The following is a 20,373-nucleotide window of genomic DNA, read 5'->3' as shown; positions in this document are numbered from 1 at the left end:
GCCCTGGGATTGTGTCTGAGGCGGCATCCCACCCAGGAGTCCTGTGATGAGCTGCTGCTCATCTAAATGCAAATGAGGTTGCTCAAGTGCGTTGCAAGTTTGTTGTTTTAGGTCAGTGTTGATGCTCCTCGCGAAATCCTGTTTACTTTATGCTTTTCCTTGGAACCTTGGCAAGCTCACCCAGCTGCCATTTTAGTACCACACAGGTTGCATCACTGGATGGAGTTCACGAGATCAATATTACTGTAGTCTGACGACAGAGAAGCGTGTCACCTGGACTTCAGAATTTCTGTTTTGGTGTCGGTCGGGGTCTGAGCTCCTGTTCTGCCACGTGTTGGCTCTGTGACTGGCAATCTGCTTGACCTCTGACCTCATGCCTCCATATGGAAAACGGGGGTAAAAATAGTGCCTGCCTCTATGAATGGTAAGGATTGAACTAGCAGGGGGTGGCGCATAGCATGCTCCCAATGATAGCAGCCGCCATTGTTGTTCTTTTAATTATTGATAGGTTCAGAAAGCAAGGGGATTTCAGAGTTAAAAAGGACTGGCTTGAAGCATAATTTTCATTCTGTGAGCCAAGGGCCTGGCCTCATAGGAGACAGAATCTAGTCTCAGAATATTCTGTAGAGTTAAGACAGGCTCTGGAGCTGAAACACCTAGTTTTGTGTCCCAGCTCTGTCAGCCACGTGGTCTTGGGCAAGTCCTAACTTCCCTGTGCCTCAGTTTGCTCATCTATGAAATGAGTATAATGATAGCACTTCAACAGGTCGTCTGAGGCTTGGATAGGAGTTAATACATGGGAAGTGTCAGGTGCAAGAGACACCAAGGGTTAAGCCATTTCTGAGTAGGAGCAGCTCTTAAACAGGAGGGACTACTGACTTTGGCATTTACCTCCTGCAGGAGACTCCTTTCAGAGTGGGAAGGCTGTGTGTGCACCATCTCGTGGCTGCCAGCCAGCCTCCTGATAGCCTGGGCAGGTGGTCTTATCCCCCTTTTATAGACCAGGGGAGGTCGGTCCAGGTCACCAAGGTCACCTAGCCGAGTGGACAGGATTCAAATCTGGTTCTTCTGATTCAAACCTCTTTCCACTGAAGTCGGTTCCTTCCTGAGACCCGAGGAATCCAGAGAGAGCAGGACTGGGCTCTGGAGACCTCTGGCAGGAGTTCCACAGACTAGGAGAGGGCCTGCCCCAAGAGAGCCCCCAACCCCACTGTGGTATCTATAGAGGGAACCCACTGGGCACAAGAGATTCTTCTTGAGGTAAAGGGTCCCTTTGCAGGCTGTGACTAGTATCCCTTCATTTCTCTTTGTATGAATTTGGTCTTTAATAAGGAGAAGGAAATGGCACCCCACTCCAGTACTCTTGCCTGAAAAATCCCATGGAGGAGCCTGGTAGGCTACAGTCCATGGGGTCGCAAAGAGTCGGACACGACTGAGCGACTTCACTTTCACGGTGTATTTGGCTTAAAGCAAAACCTGCCTGTAGGTTCTGACTACTATAAAAAGGTAGTCTGCCCTCCTTTGACAGAGGAAGTGACTAAGAGAGAGGCCGCTGCCTTCCCAAGGGGAGGGGCAGGCAGAACCTGGGTTCCTGCTCATGGCACTCCCACCAAATCCTGGAATGAGGCAGGGGTGTGAGGAGGGCCAGGGTGAAGCAGAGAAAGCAGGTCTATAAAAGCCTCTGGTGCCTCGTCTTCCCCTGGGATGAATGCACCCCCAGCCCACCCCAGGACGCAGAGTAGGGCCAGCCTCTCTCAGACCCCAGCCGGCCCTGCTTACCAGCCACAGAGGGAGAGGGGCAGAGACAAAGCAGATGACTGCAGCTTTCAGTCCTCCCCTGGAGGCTTTCATTTCTTTTAAGTGATTACTGGTTCCTGGCCTCATGGAGGTCACAGCTCAACTGAGAAAGCAGGATGTGCCGGGGATTCATTGATGAATGAGGGCCAGGATGGGTTGTGATGCATGGGAGTCAAACAGAAGGGGCTGAGGCGGGGCGGGGGGCGGGGGGGGCCCAGCAGCCAAGAGGGGAGGGGCTGGAGATGCTTGCTGGAGGATGGAAGGGGTGGGTATGAGCAGAGAGGGGGCCAGACACTCCTGGTCGAAGAGCTCAGTCTGAGCAAGGACTCTGGGTCTGGGATGTGTTTGAAAGTTTGAGGGAAGAAGAGGTTGTCTAGCCTGACAAACATGAAGGGCTAGGAAGAGCGGGAGGGCAGGAGATGTGTCTGGAAAGGAAACCTGGGAGAGTGTATCAGCAAGCCTTTTCCAAAGCTTTCTTTTCTGCCCAAGCCATCCATCCTCAGGGAGAAAGGCCCAGGCTGCTTGGAGAACACGGCCAAGACATTCCTGGCACCCTCCGATGGCCTGTTCCAAGAGTGAACGTGTCTCGTGAAGGCATTGCCTTCTGGCGCATCTCACCCAGGCTGGTGTTTTTAAATAATTTTTATTTGTGTGGCTCTGGGTCCCCAGCCTGATGTCACCCCTGGAGTTCAAAGCCAACTAATTGGGAATGAAGGAGGCTGATTGGTTTGGCAGTTCCACCGCCAGCCTATGTGGCAGTGATGTGATGGAGAAAGTGTGTGTCTGGCCACAGGCAGTGTGGTCCCACTGCCCTACTGGCCTGGACACACGGAGCAGGGGTGGGGGAGGGGAGGGCTCCCCGAATCCTGGGAGTATGTATCTCACACTTGGGAAGTGAGGCAACTAGCGGGTGGGTAGCCTTGATCCCCTCCATCCTGCTTGCTTGGCTTCTTTCTGCCCCTCAGGCCTGTCAGCTGACCTCTCCTGCTGGGGTGATGGGAAGATGGTCTGGAAGGGGACAGCATGTGCTAAGGCCCAGGGGTGCGCTGAGAGTCCTGAGCCTGCTTGTTGAAGCACAGGTTCTCAGACCCAGATCTACCCAGAAACACCAGCCAGCTTTGATGGGCTCCCCAGGTATACCCTGAGATCCAGGCTGGGTTCAATTTGGGATGGGTCATCCATATGGGTTGATGGCCATATTCAGGGTAGGCAGAGAGTGAGGGGGCAGAAGGCTTGGACCCCCAGGGTGGACTGTGACTCAATGGGGCTGCTCCTGGAGGGTGCATTTGGCCATGTCCCTGGGGTGAGGGGTGGGGGCAGTTAAGAGGACAGCTTTGTTTCCACAAGGTCTTCTTCTTCAGGAGAAGAGACGCCTACATTGTGGTCCAGCCAATCCCCGCTTGGGCTTTTTGGTTTATAAACATGTGACAAAAGAGGCAACATTTCCAGTAACGACAAAGCCAGTGGAAAAACAAAGATTCGGGGGAAACGTGCATTACTTATTGTGTTAGCACCTTTTTCTGATCTGAACTTTACTTTGTTTAGAAACAGAAATGTGGCGTGTGTAACTCAGTTGGCTCGTGACATTTTTATAATTGGTCAGTCCTGAAATGTGGCGGCAAAGAAAAATTTTCCAGCGTTTCAGCGAAACTTAGACTTTTGCGAGGAAAAAAAGTGTTTTTCCCCAACTCTTTCTGCTTTGCCCCCTGGATCTTGTCATCGACACATGTGACCCAAGCAGCTGGTAAGAAGATGGATTTTGTTAACATTAGAACTGGATTCTTGTACCAGGAAAACCGAGCCATGTCAAAAATTCCCTTCACTTCCTCGTGCTCATCCTCTTCAAGATGCTTCCTCCTGATGTTGCATTTGGCTAGTGGATACAGTGGTGTAGGAAAAACCCCCCACGGGTGTCTGCCTTTCCTGTTATCCAGGGTCTACCCCTTGGCCCTGGGCCACCTTAGGCTCCCTGAGTGTTGGATCAGTGTGTCAGGGTTGGGTACATAACTGTTCCAGGCAGCAGGGTGAAGTCCTTGCAAAGCTGTGATGACAGCTAGTGACAAGAAGCCAAATTAAGACTGTCTCTGTTGGCATCAGCTCCCCTGGGGAGACCTTGCAAACAGGGCAGATTTTAACATCCTTTGTCCCGGATCTGTCCGGGTCAGGCAGCTTCTCCTTGCCTGCCTCCTGGTCCGCATGGCCTGGCCACACACTATCCCTGCCTGGAGCCCAGTGGCTCTGAGAGCCCTCTGTCAGTTCCTCCCTGGCATTTGGTCACAGGGTTCTGAGTAAGAGGGCCCCTTCCTCAACTTCTTCAGTGACCTCAGTTGCCCTCTCTGCTCTAAGCCCAGGGCTCCGCCGACACTCATGGCGGCTCTCCCAGAGGTGGGGGTGGAGGAACCCTCAAGGGCTAGCTAGATTGATAAGAAGTGAGTTTCCCTATGGATGCTGGTATCAGACTCCCTACGATTAGGTGTTCCTGCCAGACCTAGAGCTGATTCCCTGGCACTGGCTGTGGCTGTCATGTAGATTTTGTCCAGTGAACATCTCAGGATCCCCTCTGTGCCAGGCCCTGTGGTCCAAGCCCAGGGATATTGAGGTGGGCATCCTGAGGCCTGGGTCCTGGTTGGGTCTGGGAGATGGGAAAGTAAACAGCAGTTACGGTGTGGTGTCCGAGTGCTACGATGGGAGGCGGGGTGATGGAGGGAGCCTCCCCCGGGGAGGCATAGATCTGCTTGGGGGTGGGGTGCTGAGTGAGGCCTTCCACCCCTGGTTCCCTGAGGTTTTCAATGAGTCAGCCCGGAGGAGAGGGAGAGCAGCCTGCAGAGGCATCTGGGCAGGCTCAGCATTGGCTGTGAGAGCGTGCCACGTCCTTGCCACTGGACTGGGGTGCGTCCTCCGTGTCCCCCGATACCTTCTGGGTGGTGCTATTTCAGAGATACCACTGCAGATGGTCACTCATTCACTAAAGTTGTTGAAGCTTAAAAAGTTCTGATTTATAAAATAATACACGTGCCTAAGTTGGAGAGAACGTGCCCCAAAGACCAAAGGCCCCCTCTGACATGTTCCTTATTGTTAGGAGGACTGTGGCTTCCAGTGGTCTCCTGGGGGCCACGTACCCCGTTTCCATACGATTCCAGGGCCACAACCCACCCAGCCAGGGGCCCAGCACTAGGAAGGGCTCATTAAATCCCTGACTGACAGACGGGTCTCTGTTGGGGAGGGAATCTTCATCTACTGGGTCTCCCTCGCAGCTGATGGTTGACCAGGATTGACAGGGGCAAAGAAAGAGCAGCCCTTTCCAGTCACAGGTGAAGACCAGGGGGACCCTGAGAAGTGGCCCCACCTTCCCACACTTGCTCAGTGAGCCACGCCAGGGCTCTCTGAGCACTGGTCTCCTCCCTGGCTTTCCCTCAGAGTCCCAGAGCTGTGGTGCCAAAGAGTTAACTTCATGCTCCCCCAGAGAGCTTGCACACTCCTGACCCTCCCAGCTGCGGCCTCCTGGGCATAGCTCAGTCACGTGAGAGCCAGATGTGGGGATTTCCCAAACTATGTGTGTGTGCGTGTGTGTGTGTGTGTGTGTGAGAAAGAGAAAGCATGCATGCATTCGCGTGCACACACATAGCCTTCCCTGTTTACGTGGCATCTGAAAGCTCAAGGGGTTGGTCCAGACCCACGCAGAGCAGGAGCGGAATGGGGGTGAGGAGAGGCCTAAGGCTGTAGGCACACACCCTGGGAGGCTGTGCCGAGCTCTGCTGAGCCCTGCTCCCACCAGACATCATAGATAAGCCAGTTGTTTTTGCTCAGACTCCCATTTCCTGCAACATCCATCTTGCCATAGACCATATTGCTCATGGACAATTTTTTTAAATCTCTTTGAAGGGCTTTACAGCAGATGCTGGAAGCCTGCAGCTTCCAGGGATGTTCTGCCGGGCTTGGCCTGCCCGTGAGTTACCTTGTGCGGCACCAACTAGGCTTGGGGTCTTTCCCAGCCTGAGGATGCCTGTATGTGTCTTGGGCCACCCCAGCCAAAACCTAGGCTAGAGGGAGTGCAGGGCCCTGGGGATCAAAAAGGCCCTGGAGCAGTGGGGTCAGCCAGACCTCACTTTGCCCACAAAACCTTGGGGACTGAGTACACTGAGTAGACGTCCTTCCATCAGCCACTGGGACTTTCTGTGTACCGCCTACTGTGTTCAGTGTGCCGTGAGGAGGCTGAGAGGGTTAAGACCCCGAAGGAACTTCAGATCTGGTTGGAGAGACTCGTAACAAATTTTGAAGAAGCACCTGCTCTTCGGACGCTTGATAGGACTACACTGCTATCCAGACATTCCCCTGACAGTGTCCAGCCAGATGTCACTGTGAGCCCTGCTCCAGAGGTGGGGTCCAGCAGATGCAAGGCCTCCAGGTCTCAGCCCCGCTGCATCATCCCCCTCCCCCCACCCCCAAGAATCCCCTCCTGGGGCCCTGCCTGCGGTGTCTGGCTCTAGCCTGTTCAATGGTCAGGTCCGGGCAGCCTGGGACAATAATGATTCACTTGAGTGGCAGCCTCAATGGTGCCAGGCAGGTGGCTGAGGGAGCCAAACAGGCTCCCCCAAATCTCCATGACCCCTGAAGTGGTCAGGAACACCTGGAAGAGTGTATTTGATTGTAAATATCTGTGCCCCATTGCTGAGGCTGGAGAGTCAGTGTGTCGTAGCTGGGAGCCTCCAGCTGTGGCAAATGCTCATTAGATTCATTGATTCATTGATAATCTGATGGCAGAAGTCCAGTCTGGAGAAAAGAAGGCATTGCATTTTTTGTGTGGCCCTGGGATGGCGTTGTCAGTCCTGGGTCCATTGCTGTCTATGCCATCTCTCCAGGCTCTTGTGGAGATGGAGCCAGGGGAGGGGCTGGACTGCTGGGCAGGGGCTTGGAGACCCAGCAGCCGCTCACTTCATCTCTGGGCCTCTGTTTCTGCTGTTGCTACTGCCTCATTCTCACCGGCTTTGGCCGGGGGAGCCGGTGGGTGGGAGAATTGGAGAGGGGATATCCTAGTAAGTGGGGGAGGACCACCGAGGCAGGCCACCCCAGGGAGAGGGGGCGTGGCTGGGATCCGGGAACGCTGAACAGTGTTGAGTTTGTGTCTGCCATGTACGCTAGTGCCTTGGCGTGGGGAGAGGTGAGGGCCAGAAAGCTGAGGCGGAGGCCATCACCCCAAGGGGCAGCCGTGGGGTCAGGCAGCAGCTGTAGGAGACCTCCCCACACAGCACCCCTCTGTCCGCCCACAGCGCAGCTGATGACCACAACACCGTCTTGAACCTCCGGGAAGCTGAGGGTCTTCAGAGCAGGGTGGAAGGAGGAGGCAGGGCTAACTGGCAGCCCCCCTGGGCAGCTGCCTTGGCCTCTCTGTCCACATCCACTGGGCTGGGCTCTCTCTGCTGGCCCCAACCTTGGCCTCTGTATGGGTGTCCTTGGACTTAGTCCCCAAGGGGCTCTGGAATGGCTCCAGCACTGCCCCCCCACCCCATTCCCCACCTGAGCCGGGAGACTGACCGTTCTCTGACCGCCTGGCTCGGTGGCCAGCGGTTTAGTAGTGCATTCCTGCCCCAGGCTGGGCTGCCCCCACGTGGACTCTGGATTCTGGGAAAGGCAGGTCCCAGGGAAGAAGTCAGGCCCCTTCCTACTGAGAGCAAAATGAGAGGAATATGGCTGTGTTTACCAAGGGAAGCCCAGCAAAAATAAACGAGCCTCCCTTGGCCAATGGCCGCGGTGGTGGTGGTAGGGGACCCAGAGAATGAGGTCCCCCGTTTTTCTACCCCTTTGTTCCCCATTCGCACCAGCTTGCCTGGGCTCCAGTCCGACCCACGACTTGCTGTGGGGTCTTGGGGAAAACCTTAACTTTCTTGAGCCTCACTTTCCGTGTCTGTGAAGTACAGATTGTCATCGGATTAAACTAGATAGTGCCCGTCAAACGGTCTTGCGTGTTAAAGAAGTGGGAGGTAGCATGTTTGATCCAGCCTCAGCCCTGCCACTCACTTGCTGTGTGATTTTACACACTCTTCTCTCTGGTCCTGAGTGCCTACATGCTCCTTCCAGCCTTGTTTGTTTAGTTCAGAATTCTCTGGCTCAGAACCCTCAGACCTTGGGCAGGACCAGCTACAAAATTTATGGGGCTTCTTGTTCATAAATTACTAAACATCTCAAACTGAGGACAGAAGAGTGTTAAACCAAGCACGGGGCGGGTCGCACGTCACACCGCCCTGAAGCCAGCCCGGCCTCAGAGGTTGCAGGCATCAGAGGCAGCGCCAGGCGGCTGGGCTGTCACTGTGGCAGACCTGGTCTCTTACCCCTCCAGTCCAAGGGTATGATCTTTCCATACCGTTAAGCACTGAGGACGAGCTGGAGGCTGCCGCTCACCCTGGAGCAAGCTGCAGAGAGGGACCCCCTGTGGGCAGCAGCTCACACAGCTTACACAAACCGTCCCCAACGCGTACCTGTGTGACTTTGGACTGGAATCATGTTTGAGCTGTTACTTGTTCTCTGTCCTGGCCATCTTAATTCACGCCATGCTTTTTCCGGATGCCATTCATGCCACTTACACTGTCGTGCCTGTTTCCGCTGCTCTGAGCATGATGACCTATTTCAGGCCCCATATATCATGTAGGTCAAGCTGCTCCTTCTTTGTGAAGGCCCGTTAGCCCTGGAGGGCTCTGGTAAAGATTTGAGTTACTTCATGCCTACGACAGGACACTGCCCGCAACAGGGATATATGGTCTTCTAGTGAAAAAGTAGTTCCTTCTCCTCCTACGATTAAATTACAGGGCTAGTATGGCTCAGAGAGTAAAGAGTCTGCCTGCAGTACAGGAGATACAGGGGGCCCGGGTTCAATCCCTGGGTCAGGAAGATCCCCTGGAGGAGGAAATGGCAACCCGCTCCAGTATTCTTGCCTGGGAAATCCCATGGACAGAGGAGCCTGGTGGGCTACAGTCCTAAGGGTCACAAAGAGTCGGACGTGACTGAGCGACTAAGGACAATTAGTTGACGGCCTGAAAGCAGTGGCTGAGTTCCCTGGTGGCCTAGTCAAAAAGGGAAAAGAAGCACATGGCGTCCGTAGGAAACTTTAGAAACCCAGCCCTGTGTATAGTTCCCTCGTACAAAAGCAGAGAAAAGACTCGAATACCACAGATATTTAGAAATCCCTTCGGGGTTGCAGTGCAGTACGAACAATCAAGTTCCCGAAGAGAGAGGTCTTGAGTATTCAAGTACGCTGAGATACTGAGGAGTGGAAAGACACAGAGAAAACAGTGGAGTGCTCACTCCTGGCAGGGGTCCAGCTCCTCCTCCCGGCCCAGGAGCCCAGGGCGGGGGCCGTGTAAGCTGATAAGGCGGGTGACCCTGCCCTGATCCCCCTGAGCCTGTGATTTGCTTTCATTCTCCAAGGAGTTTGTGCTGTTCTTCTGTCTTTCCCACCTGGGCTCACAGCCCACTCTGGATTTATTAGTTTGGATGGGTGGAACTTGCTCTACACCAGGGGAGAATTCCTGGAAGCATGGTTGGAGACTAGATTTGGTTAAACTGAACCCAAATCTCACTGCTCTGGAGTTACTCAACATTAAAAGAAACCCTATTACAAACCAATAGGAGTCCCTCTCCTAACTGAAGTCTACCCACGTGTTCATAATGTAGTCCGTGGGTGTACATGTGTTCGAGGGGAACATCCGTAAAGTCGGGGGCCCCTGTGGTATTGTTCTTGACTTCTCATAACCACCTGGACTTGACCCGAGTCAGGTTCAGCACCTAAGTGTCAGGACTTGCTGACGCCTGGTTTCCTCTGGGCCTGGATTCTTGCTGCCAGTAAGCCAGGAGGAGTGGCTGTGGCAGGGACCCCACCTCCTGTGGGGTGACCTCAGGAGGGACCCTGACACCCACTCCCCTTCTGTATCCAGAGGCCTAATTCCTCCTGCTCTGAAACCTTTCACAGGACTAGGCCACTTTGCTCTTAAAGCAACCCTGGAAAGAAAAAGACAAAGTAGATATTTTTATCACCATTTCACAGAAGGAAAGGGGGCTTGGAGATTTGCTAAATGCCCAGAATCAGTGAACTAAAGTGGCAGAGAAAGCACAAGAACCAAGATTTTTTAAAAATTCATGCTCCAATTCCTCTTTGTCTTACGTGCCCCCTGAACTGTTGGCCTGCTTCATTTGAGTTTCATATATTGAGCATGTGTTCAAGTGGTTTTCCCAGGAAAAGCAGTCTGGTTCTCTGGAAAGATTTGTTTCAGCTGTGGTGCACTTGTATTATGGAGACTAGCGGGTTTCTACTGGAAGAGCTTAGAACATGAAACCAGTGTCTTGGAGATCGGTGGGCCCCAAATGCCTGATTTTACGGATTGGCCCAGAGAAGTCAGGCCACTTGCCCAAGGTCACACAGCCAGCAAAACCAGCTGTGCAGATTCCCGGTTACATGCCCCGTGCTTTCCACCAGGCCCCGTGACTCTGCTCTTAGGGCCCTTGGTTCTGTCACCAGAGATGGGGGCATAGAGACAGCAGGGAGGACAGGAAGCAGTTGGTTTGTGTCACTCACAGCTGCTCATTTGGCTGCGCCTGCCTCTTGCTCCTTCACCCCAACCCTTCATCTCTCCATTTTCCCAGCCTTGAGCCTGCAGCCATGTCTGCCTCCTGGCTGGGGGGCCAGGGTTTGTGAGCCAGGGGCCTCTCCTCCTCTGTTCATTGAAATGAGGTGGGAGGTGGGAGCATCCTTCCCACCCTGGGAGAGGGCTTGCTCTGGTGGGCTGGAGAGAAGGCACTGCAAAGGGGGGTGGGATTTGGGGTGGGAGCTGCGGAACTGGATTAATTCTGTGGGTCTCGGGGACTGGGAAATAAATCACGTTTTTAAAAGACTTTTTTTTTTTTTTAAAGACAGGCTCGTTTCTGGTCCGCTTCCCATTTTCCTTTGGAAAGAGGAAAGGCCTGCTTATTGAGGGGGGAGGGGGTGGGCATGAGCTCGAGTTGTTCCACGTTTAGGCATGGGGTCTCCATTTCCAGAGGCTAAGGGACCTCTTCCTGTCCACTGGTCCTGGCCTGCCCAGATGCCCATGCCCCAGAGGCCTGGAAGGGCATCAGACCCTTCAAGATGACAATTTAAAAAAGATCAACCAACTGGCAAAGGCCTTGTGAGTATTTAATCCACAGCAGCACCCACTTCTGTCTCCTGGGGGTTTGGAACAGCTCCCCTTCTCTGACAACCTCATCTCCTAGCCTGCTGATGCTGCTGCTGCTAAGTTGCTTCAGTTGTGTCTCTCTGTAACCCCATAGACGGCAGCCCACCAGGCTCTGCCGTCCCTGGGATTCTCCAGGCAAGAACACTGGAGTGGGTTGCCATTTCCTTCTCCAGTGCATGCAAGTAAAAAGTGAAGTTGCTCAGTCGTGTCCGACTTCTCACAACCCCATGGACTGCAGGCTACCAGTCTCCTCCATCCATGGGATTTTCCAGGCAAGAGTACTGGAGTGGGGTGCCATTGCCTTCTCCGATCTCCTAGCCTAGGGGTTGGCAAATCACTGCCCACAGGCCAAGCCCAGCCCACCATGTGGTTTTGTAAATAAAGCTTTATTGGCACACGGCTCACTCATTCCTCTACAGGTTGTAACATCAGAGGTGAGTCGTCTCAACAGAGACCACATGGCCCACAAAGCCTCAAATACTGACTCTCTGGCCCTTTGTAGAAAGTCTGTCGACCACCTGTTTTAGCAGAACACATCTTCCTGGGTTCACCAGGCTCAGGGCAGATGATTTCCCTTGGCTCACAGACAGACATTAGCACTTCCCAAACATTTCCTCCTGAAGAACCCGAAGGAAAGTGCATAAAGTAGTGAAGCCAGCAGAGATACAGAGAGGTGTGGGCAACCTGTTAGCTGGCTCCCCCAGGGCTGAGTGGGGCTGGATGGCACTGGGAGGGGCCTGGCACTAGGCTTGCCCCAAGGGGGTGAGGGTGGCCTTACTGAGTGGCAGCCCACTGGGCCTTATCTGGGGCACAGTGGCAAGAAGTCATAGCCCAGCAAGATCTGGCTCCAGACAATGAATCCCCACGTTCTGAACTTGGACCCACTCTGCTACAGCCGTTGAATGCCTTGAGCCTTGGAGTGTATCTGTCTTGTCATGGCCCTACAAGGGTGTGAAAGCTGGGCCAGCCGGGTTCCTGCTATCCCAGGAAGCTTCTGGCTGCAGGCCCAGTAAGAGACTGGCCGCAGGATGCTTGTCTGTGGGTGTAGTTCCCGCAGCGTCCCGCTCCCCCCAGTTCCAGTTGACCCGGGCTCTTTGGTAGGCAACTCTGGGTGCCAGCGTCTTGTTGGTGCATCTAGTATCTTATTGCCATCTGGTTCTCATCCTCATAGCTCCAGGAGTCTGACTTTCCTGCTCCCCCAAAGCTGACCGAACCAAACTCATGGGATATGCCCAGGGAAGAGGTTCAGAGAGGTTTAGTGACTCTATCAAAGGGGCAGAGCCTAGATTTAAATTCAGACAGACTCCAGAGACCTCCCCAGTAGAGTCCCACTTTGTTGGTTTTGCAGTGAGCTCTGGAAGGGCCAGGCTCCCAGGTCTACATGGGGAGTCCACCCGCAATTGGAAGGTGGCTTGCTGAGCGAAGGAAAGTCAAGTGCTTTAAATGATGAATAGCTACAAACTGAAGCCTGAACCGGTTTCCCCACAAGAGGTGGACTCTGTACTAGCTGTGTGACCTTGGGCCAAGTTACTTAACCTCTCTGGTTCATCTTCTTCATTTGCACAATGGAGGAAATTCCTTATTATTGTAGGTTTAGCGTGAAAAAGAGATGAGTTACTATATGTAAAGTGCTCAGCACAATGCCTGGTGTACAGTCAGTGCTGAATATGTGTCACTGCTGTGATGACTATTACGACTATCTGTGAAGGTGTTCTCCTGGCTGGCGCTGGGCAAGCAGTCCAAGGCTTTGCCTCTCAGACTTGCATCTCCACGTTTCCTTCCCACTGCAGCCACTGCGTCCAATGCTATTCTTGCTTGGAACCAGTGAGCAGTTCAGCAGAGGAAGCACCAGCTGTGGTGTCCCAGACCTGGTTCCATTTCTGCTCTACTACTGTGGCCTCGTTGGAACTTAGGCCAGTTCCTTCCCGTCTGTGCTCAGATTCCACCTGTGTAAAATGAGGCATACCCAGCTCAAGGATTCTCGAGTGTAAACAGGCCACTTTACCCTATAGGTAAACTGTCAGCGTTATGTGCTGACCCTCTGATAGTCTAGAAATGTTCACACCATTGATTAGGCTAGGAGCTTTTTTTCTCATAATGTTACTATTTCACATCTCATGATCTTCGGTTATTTTAGATGCTTTGATTTTGTTCCTCTTGGCAGGAGGATGACTTTTAACCTCATCTGACAGATGAGGAAACTGAGGCCCAGATCCCACATGACTGTCTGAGCCTGGACAAGAGCCATCATTTTTTCTTGTCTCTAAAGGTCCCCATTCTTCTGAATTGGAGTTAGGGTGTGGGGAAGTTGGGACTTTTTAAAATGAAGCTTCCTTCCATTCTGCCAGGGCCTGTCTTCTAAAGTGAAAGAAAGTGTGAGTTGCTCAATCGTGTCCGACTCTTTTTGGCCCCATGGACTGTAGCCCACCAGGCTCCTCTGTCCATGGAATTCTCCAGGCAAGCATACTGGAGTGGGTTGCCATTTCCTACTCCAAGGGATCTTCCTGGCCCAGAGATCGAACCCGGGTCTCCTGCATTGTGGGCAGATTCTTTACCATCTAAGCCACCAGGGCTTGGGCAAGGGCTGGACAAGACATGGAGGCCCAGTAGTGTGGTGCCCAGAGGCTGGAGGCTGGCCTTGGGCTCTCCAGCCCTGATGGCTAAAGCTCCAGGCCCAGCCTGCCGAGCCTGCTGGCCTGGTGAGGATCCTTGGAGCCACCAGGCCCTGTGGGGCCAGCCACCCACGTGGCTAGGGAGGAAGGTCCAGGCTGCCTTCTCCAGGGCAGTGATAACCCATGGGCCCTATTCCAGGCTGGGATTGTGGAGGATTCTCTGTGCTCCAGAGGATTCCTGCGTTTTGCAGACACCTCATTATCCCCGTCCTGGCCGGCAGCGTCCCAGCGCCTCTGTAATCACTCCGGCCCACGCCCAGCAGCCGTCCCAGGGCCAGGAAATCACTCCCCTCCCCTCCCCCGCCTTCCGCCGCTGGCCCAATGCGGCGCCTGCAACCACTCGCCGGTGGACCTCCTGCCTGCCTAACGGTTCTCTCTCCTCCTCTGATTCTCTCCTCTCCTGCTGCTGCTTGCTCTCGGGGGGGACTCGGAAGTGTGGCTCTCCAGCTGGGCTGAGTCTCCCAAGAAGGACGTGACAGGTACCGCCTGGTGTGCATGTGAGCGCATGCATGTGAACATGTGTGTCCCCGCGTGTGGGCGTGGGAGCCGGTGCCCGCCGGCAGCGTTCTGCCTGCTTCCCTGTGATGTGTAGCCGCTCTTTGTCAGCATGCTGGCGTCTCCTCAGCCCGCTCTTGTCCTTCCCGCTGGCCTTCCCCTCTGCCTTCCCGTCGACCCTTTTTTAGGTCCCAGATCCAGCCTTGGAGCCCTTGGAGGGGTGATGACCACACAGCACAGTGTGGAAGCAGATGCTCCCTGGACCTGGAATGTGTGGGTTTACATCCCGGCTGTGCCGCGTCCTGGTCTCGGGTTACGTAACCTCTCCAGCCGCCCTAAGCGGATTCAGCAGCATCTCCCCGGAGCTGGCACACAGAAAGTATCCAGGCGGTGCTGAGACTGCCACCCCATCCACCCATGTGAGGGGGGCCAGCTGAAGGTGATGAGCCTCCTCCAGGCTGTTAACCCCAGGCAGAGAGCTGGAGTCCCCACACCCCAGCTGAGACAGTGGCCGGTGAGGTGGGTGGGGAGTCCTATAACTGTGGTGAAGTCACAGCCCCTGTGCCCCAGGGATCCAGAGTTTGGACCTGCCTCTGGTCTCGGGGACCTTCCGAACCTGGGGCTGCCTGGCCACTGATGGCCCTCAGGGACTTGGGCTTGTGCCCTGTGTCCAGGTGGGGCTGGGCCCAGGGTCAGAGGCTTGCTTTTTGCCTTTGTCTTACTGGACGATGGCAGAAAACCCTAGAGAGCTGTGTTCTCAGCTGTGAGATGGGGGTGGTTGTCAGGTGGGGACGGGGATTTCCAGAAAGGTCTTCTAGAAGCCTCTCCATTTCTGTGAGTGGCACCTGGCCCTCCCTCCCATCCCAAACCTGAGAGCAGAGGTGAGGCTCGGATTTGGGGCTCAAAACAGAAAGGTCAGAGGTCAGGGGAAGGGGTTGGGCCAGCCCCATCCTCACACAGCTGTAGGCTGGAAAGGGGGAGTGAACGTACTGGTGAGGGCGGGGGGCAGAGGAGGAGGCAGCAGGCAGAGGACCCCTTGCCTGTCCCAGGCCCCTTGCAGCTATCCTTCTGGTGTTGCCTGTGACAAGGGCCTCGGCCTGAGCTAATCACTGGGCTCCCGGCCCTTTTTCCTCTCTCCTGAGCCAGTGAGCCAGAGCCCACTTGGCCCACAGCAATACATTTTATTCACCAAACGTATGGCCTGGCTGCCCGAGGGCCTATGGAGAGGCCAGCAGGCGGAGGCCGGCCTGGGAGGAATCCGTTGTGAGGGACCGAAGGGACCTTGGTGGGACGCCCAGGGTTTGGGGGGTCATGGACAGTGTGGGGAGTGGGGGGTGGGGCCGCTGTAGGGCTTGGCTTCTCAGGATGGACCCAGCTGTTCGGAGAGAGAGGCTGAGGGGAGGCCACGTGGGCCAGGAGAAACCAGCCAGACTGGGGGTCCAGGGCCGGAGTCTTGGGCGAGGCGCCAGGTCTCTCTGGGCCGGCCTTGGTTTCCCCATCTGGAACGTTGGCAAGCTCAGTGAAACAGGAAATTCAGAGGTAAGGGGCTGATGCTGGGGACCCTTGTAGATAAGGGGCTTTGAGCTGCTTAGGCAGGCACCCACCCATGAGTGGGCCCAGCTGGCAAATGCCCGCTGCCTGCCAGGAGGTGAGGTCTGAGAAAGGCATGAGAAGGGACAGAGCCATGGCCACTTCACCTGGCGCCTGTGGCCCTTGCCCTAACCTACCTGCTGGTTTTGAGGCTTCAGAGGAACCTAAGCCCTTCCTTTCCTCCCCAAATCTCCTGTTTCCTGTTTGCTTTATAAACACTGTCTACAGTTTACATAGGGTATTAACCCTGTCACTTCATACCATGCTCAGAACAACCCCACAGAGTAGGTACTGTTGTTGTTCCTGTTTATAGATGAGGAAGCTAAAGCTCAGAGAGGTTAAGTGTCCTCTGCAGGGTCACAGAGCTGTTAATAATAAGGACAAATCAGGACCAGACCTCAGACTCCAGCTGGATGCTTCTGCATCATGACTCTCAGGCAATTACTGTGTCCAGTGCCGTGTCCCATGGCCCCAATCCTGGGGTGCCTGTCTACCCACATCGGGGCGACTCTTGTCTAAACCACATGGTCTAGTTGGGGAGCAGTGCCCCACAAGAAAATCCAGTGCAAGCACTGTGGCTGAGTGATTGAGGGGCTGCTGGAGGGTCAGGTAGAATTGGGGGTGGTAAAGGGGAAGGCATTCCAGGCAAGGGGCCATAGCTGGAGCAGAGGCTTGGATGTAAGAACCTGCCTAGAACAGTGTGGTGTGTTGAATGTTGCCTGGGTCAGAGGAATTGTGTGTCAGGGAACTTGGGGAACTTAGGTTGTCAAGAAAGACTGAGCTTGAATGTAGCGTTTCTTCTTTCATCAGCAGGGACCCACTGAAGGTGTGGGAGCATGATTTGGCAAAAGCCTCGTGTAGAAGTCTTAAAGCCGGCAGCCAGATCAGGCAGGAGCCAGGGGTCCCTCCAGGTGGCAGCGGGAGGAATGCAGGTGTGAGGCAGGCGTGGGGCAAGGCTCTGGGGAACTGCCAGAGCCTCAGCAGATCCAGCCAGGGGCTCTGAGAAAGGCACGAAAATGAGATGGAGGAGGAGACGCTGGCGAAAAGTCCCCTTCCAATCCGGGAGGGGCTCTTCTCTCTAAAAGGAGTACTCCCCTTCTCCATGCCTCCGCCAAATTTTTCCTATCTGAAGACAGGAGGCTCCCTCCACTGCATCTCTCCCTCCCTCGGACTGACTCCCTCAGCCCCCGATTTTCCAGGCCTGGGCTGGGAGGCGATCCAGAGCGGCCTCTGTAGGATGACATCACCCAGAGGCCCGCCTGCCGAGTGGTTTCTCATCCGGATACCTGCTCCCAGCTCACGCCCGCCCGGGCAGCCCTAAGAGGCAACACCCTAAGAGCAGATGCCAGAGTGAGCAGGGGGCTTGCATGTGCTGGGGGAGGGGGGGCAGCCAGGAAGACAGAGTCTGTCTGTGTGTCCATCTGTTTGTCCCCTAACCTGCGGGCCACTGTCTGTCCTCAGTGCTCTGAAATGCCTGGAGAACATTTTCTTAACTTTTCTACCTGTGTCCCAGAGTGTCAAGTCTTCAGAAAGCTCAGGCCAGTTTTCCAAGGGGTGGGATGGAGGTGGGAGCAGCGTGTGGATTTTTCCCCTCTTTGAAACCTAGCCTCAGATTTCCTTGGCTTGGATTAAAGTGAGTCTCTCCATTCCCCGGCACCCTGCTTACCCTCTCAAACAGCTTTTGGCCTCAAACCCATCACTCCTCACTTCTCCCAGCCTCTGTTTCCCCATCTCCCCTTTTCTGCCTCCCAGAATTTGTAGTTTCCCCAAATTTTGGAGGTGAGGCCCTGCTTGGTGTATCTGTATTGGCTCAAAGCAAGCCGTTATATCACCTTGTTCAACCATCTGCTCATTCATTCATTCATTTCACCCAACAGTTACAGAGTCCCTACCCGCAGTGGGCACTGTGGGTCTGGTCAGTAGGTATCGTAGTGGAGAAGAAACCCACACTCCAGTCTCCATTGTTGTTGTTCGCTAAGTCATGTCTGACTCTTTGCGACCCCATGAACTGCAGCACACTAAGCTTCCCTGTCCTTCACTCTCTCCCATGAGTATACTCAAATTCAGTAAGCACTGACTATTTGCCAAGCGTGTTGGGGTTGGATGAGGCAGGGGCCCTCCTCGGGAGCAGTGGCACATGCAGGGCAGAAGTCAGGACATGAGCAGCGGTGTCAGGTAGGCCCAGGGGTCCAATCCCAGCTGTGTGACCTTGAGAAAATTGCCTCATGAGCCTTAGTCTGCCTGTGTGTGAAATGGGACGCTAACACGCGCCTACTCTTGGGTTCTTCTGAGGCTCCGCTGAGACAGCAATATGATTTGTGCTAGGTGGGCATCCCGAGTGGGCAGTAAGGAAGGCTTGCTGTTGATGGTCAGCATCATCTGGGTTCTTGGGGCTTTGGAGCTCTCTAACCAGCTGGAGAATTCCCATCTTCTCTTTGTACCTTGAGTTTTCCTCTCCCGCAAACTGGCAAGGGAGCCTCTGTGTCCCACAGGCTGGGGACTGGCCCTTTTTGTGTGGGGTGCCCTGCCAGCAACCCCCCTCCCCTCCGGGGACACAGTGGAAAGTGGTCTCTGCCAGCCCCGTGCCCAGCGCTGCCTCTGTCCGGCTGGCAGGGGCAGGCACAGAGGCTGGCCCCATCTGAGTGCAGAGCCAGGCCGGCCCTGCTGCCCAGCTGTTGGTTGCATTTCGGCCTGAAACCCAATCCTGGCTTTGGAGGGGCCTGAGGTAGTGCGTGTGCATAGCCATGTGGCAGGCCTCAGCTGGGACAGGGTCCCTCCTGCCTCTCCAAAGAGCTGAGCGGGGGCGGCAGGGTCCCCACCTCAGGGGAGAAAATTGGCAGGGGAGGTGGATTTCTTTCCCCGACATCGCCCCCTGCCCTCGGTTGGATAGAGCCTCTCGGAGGGAAAGACCCAAAGATCTAAGCAGTGTTTCTCACCCTGGCTCTGTGTAAGAACCACAGGTTGTAGGGCAGGGGTCTTAAAAAAACTAGCTGAGACCAATTAAATCAGCCTCTCTGGGGACTCGGGCATCCGTGTTCTTTAGAAGCTCCCCAGATCTTGTGATATCAAGTTGAGGTTCGTTGTGAGGAGAATGGGATGTCTGGAAACAAATCAGGGGCGGTTCTGTAACAGAACGAGACAGGCTTGAACTTAAAACACGGAGTGAATTTGGTTCTCTCCATGAAGGCTGTGTGGGCTGGCTCAAGCCTCTGCTCTGGGTCTCTGAGGTGTCCTTTGTGAAATGGGAAGGTAATAAGATTGTTGTGAGGATAAAAAATGCAACAGGGTACATGCCTGGTACAGAACATTTGCCAAGTTAGACTCAGGCATGTGGGGAATGTAACTGCAGGCTGAAGCACCAAGGGGGCCGTGTGGAGCCCGGGGACCCTCTCAGCCATTTCTATAGCCAGGCTGGTGGTGTGAAGCCCCCAGCTTTTCAGGAGATTGGTAGATGTGTGGGGCAGTAGACACGTAGTTTAAGACGTATACTAGGAGTTCCCTTTTCGGAGGAGATCAGAGGGGAGGGGTCTGGGAAAGCTTCCTGTAGGAGGTGACCAGTGGGTCTCTGGTTCGTGGATCCCTTCAGCTCCTAGCCGGTCATGTGTGTTCTTAGGTGCTTAGGTCCGCACTCCACCCTAGTGATGACGACAGTGAGGTGCAGAGAGGTTTTAGCTGGCCATTCAATGCCATATAGCCAATAAGCTGGGATGCACGAGGTCTGTCCACCTTCCAGCCCGGTGTTTGCTTAATGCCTATTACACTGGTCCAGTGCCTTACCAGTCCAGTGAGCCGCTGCTCGCTCCAGGGCACCTCTGGCCTGCTGCCCTCCTCCCCCTGAGCCCCACCTTCTGACCCCTCAAGCTCCTGAAACTGCCAGGAGAGGGCGGCGGGAGGCTTCCGGGAGCCTGACCACAAGCCCCAGCAGAGCTTAAAAGCAGAGGGACGCTGCGTCGGTTTCCATGTGGCTGGAGGGCGGCAGCCAGGCCAGACGATGCCCCGACGGGAAGCGGGGCTGGAGGCGACAGCCTGAAGCCAGTCCCTGGGCGCCAGGCCCGCCGGGTCGGTGGCCGCGCCTTGGTGAGCCCGAGGGGCAAGAGTGGAGCCGAACTTGAGGAAAAGTTGGCGGGGGGCGGGCTGGGCTCTCCAGCGGCGGCGCTGGCGCTGGGACTTTCTTCTTGGGTTTCAAGTAAACAGTCTCGGCCCTCCTCCCCCTCCCCTGCCTCCACCCCCGGCTCCTCATTCGATGGGTCTCATGTGTTTCTATTTAAGGGCTGCGAGTAAACCCCAGTGATTGGCGGCCTCAAACCCTCTTGACTTCTCGCCTGGGCCCGGCCGTGGAGCCGTCCTCTCCCGCTCTCGGCCTCTCCCTCCCGAGGGGAGGACTGCTGACTCTCTTTCTCTGGGTTTACAGGGGTTGGGGAGAGGCCCCGAGCCCTCCTCCTCGCCTGGCCTTTCCTCTTTCCTCTACTCCAGAATCAGCCCCCATGGGCCGCCAGCCCGCCTGCCCGCGGCCGTCCCCTCGCACCCCTGTGGCCGAGGGGTCTGGAGAGACCACGTCCACCCCGGGCCTCTCCTCCGACTCCCTCTGCCTTGTGCTGGACCGTGATTAGTTCATCGCA

At 55.1% G+C, this 20,373-nt stretch overlaps 1 protein-coding gene and 1 long non-coding RNA gene across 9 annotated transcripts in view; both read left to right on the top strand.

Moving 5' to 3' along the window:
• The window catches only part of SH3PXD2A (SH3 and PX domains 2A), a 249,553-nt gene that overhangs the window by 171,169 nt on the left and 58,011 nt on the right, over positions 1–20,373 (top strand). For 5 of the 8 annotated variants that reach the window (XM_086377593.1, XM_086377590.1, XM_086377594.1 and 2 more), the window contains one exon: positions 14,104–14,148. The exons of 2 other annotated variants lie outside the window; for them this stretch is intronic. In XM_086377593.1, coding sequence (XP_086233719.1) covers positions 14,104–14,148 — 45 coding nt within the window. Of the gene's footprint in view, positions 1–14,103; positions 14,149–19,690; positions 19,832–20,373 lie in introns of those variants that run through there. One more of the 8 variants, XM_086377596.1, reaches the window with a different exon arrangement.
• On the top strand, positions 2,042–14,096 carry LOC147344268 (uncharacterized). The gene is made up of 2 exons (XR_015155313.1): positions 2,042–2,931; positions 3,343–14,096. It is a non-coding gene; the product is annotated as an uncharacterized LOC147344268 (long non-coding RNA).

This window comes from Bos grunniens, chromosome 26 (assembly GCF_055505025.1).
Source record: "Bos grunniens cultivar Pamir isolate PY7600 chromosome 26, Bosgru_T2T1.0, whole genome shotgun sequence".
Classification (NCBI taxonomy): Eukaryota; Metazoa; Chordata; class Mammalia; order Artiodactyla; family Bovidae; genus Bos; species Bos grunniens.
Note: the sequence above shows the minus strand (reverse complement) of the source record. Positions and strands in the feature narration are given on the sequence as shown.